The following is a 1120-nucleotide window of genomic DNA, read 5'->3' as shown; positions in this document are numbered from 1 at the left end:
AGGAATTTGTATACCAGAGGTGCCAACGCGTCCTCGAAGACAAGACATGGCTCACCAGGCACAAGTACGAACCAACCTCCAACATGAACTCGGAAGACTCGACCGTGACGGAAAAGTCGCTTACAGGGGCGTGTTCCATTTGTAGAAAGCAATATCATTACAGATGGTTGCTGTGACACATGCTGACTAAGCACCAGGGTCACAACGAGTCATTGCGTCCTCAGACACGCGTGAAGCCGAAGCGAAAGTTAGTGAGAGCAGAGGCTCAGGCACAGGGCGAGGTGAGTGGGTTATTGGAGTCAACAGGATGGAACGATGGGGAAAGACCGCCTAAGCGTCTTCGGGTAGTCCGCCATACAGAAGGCAAAGAGGGAAGGGACTATGTGTGTGGTAGATGCAGCAGTGTGTACAAGCAGTGGTACTAACTGGTTTGGCACACGCACACATAAAGAGCACGTCAAGACAGTGAAACGGAAGCTGAAGGCCGGCACTGTAACGGTGACACCTCTCCTGAAAAGACCACTTCAGTGCTCATACTGCCAAATGAAGTGCACACTCAGGCAGTATCTCACGAGGCACCTGCAGGCGAATCACGGACAACCGAGGAAGGAGGCTGAGCATAACTTGCTTAAGGTCGAGTATAAGGAGTCTGCAGTGCACCTCTTGGAATGCCCAAGCTTTCGAGCACTAAGGGAAGGGCATGGTCAGAAAACCCTGAATGACGGGGAATTTTTTGTCAGTGAGCAACTAGCCAGCTTCCCGAAGGAGCTCTTCAAACTAGAGAGCCCATCCGCTTCCCCAATCTTAGAGTAAGAATCTGGGCTCGCTGGAGCCGTGAAGAGGCAGCGATCGCCCACGGAGTTGGATTCCGCATACCACCCCTCTGCAGCAGCGAGGTCGTTATGGGTGTGCACTGCAATAGTCATGCGGAAACGTGCCCGTGAAGATGAATCTGCGGATAAGTCAATCAGCCTCAATGTTTCATTGGATTAAACGAGGATAGGATTGCGGTTGCGCTTAACGTCCCCTGCTGTTTTAAGAGCCACAAGAGCATTCACGAGTCTGTCGCAGCACAAGCAAATTAAATGCACAATTAACAAAAAACCTGTGCATATTCCAC

General features: G+C 51.2%; 1 pseudogene across 1 annotated transcript in view; it reads left to right on the top strand.

The window, feature by feature from the left end:
- The window catches only part of TEOVI_000431500:pseudogene, a 773-nt pseudogene extending 327 nt beyond the window's left edge, over positions 1–446 (top strand). The window contains 2 exon segments of the mRNA in view: positions 1–42; positions 45–446. The exon segment at positions 1–42 is cut by the window's left edge and continues 327 nt beyond it. Coding sequence covers positions 1–42; positions 45–446 — 444 coding nt within the window.
- Positions 447–1120: the final 674 nt, after the last annotated feature.

Source organism: Trypanosoma equiperdum (assembly GCF_001457755.1).
Source record: "Trypanosoma equiperdum strain OVI genome assembly, contig: ctg_894, whole genome shotgun sequence".
NCBI classification, from domain to species: domain Eukaryota; phylum Euglenozoa; class Kinetoplastea; order Trypanosomatida; family Trypanosomatidae; genus Trypanosoma; species Trypanosoma equiperdum.
The sequence above is the reverse complement of the archived record's forward strand: the minus strand, read 5'-3'. Positions and strand labels throughout refer to the sequence as shown.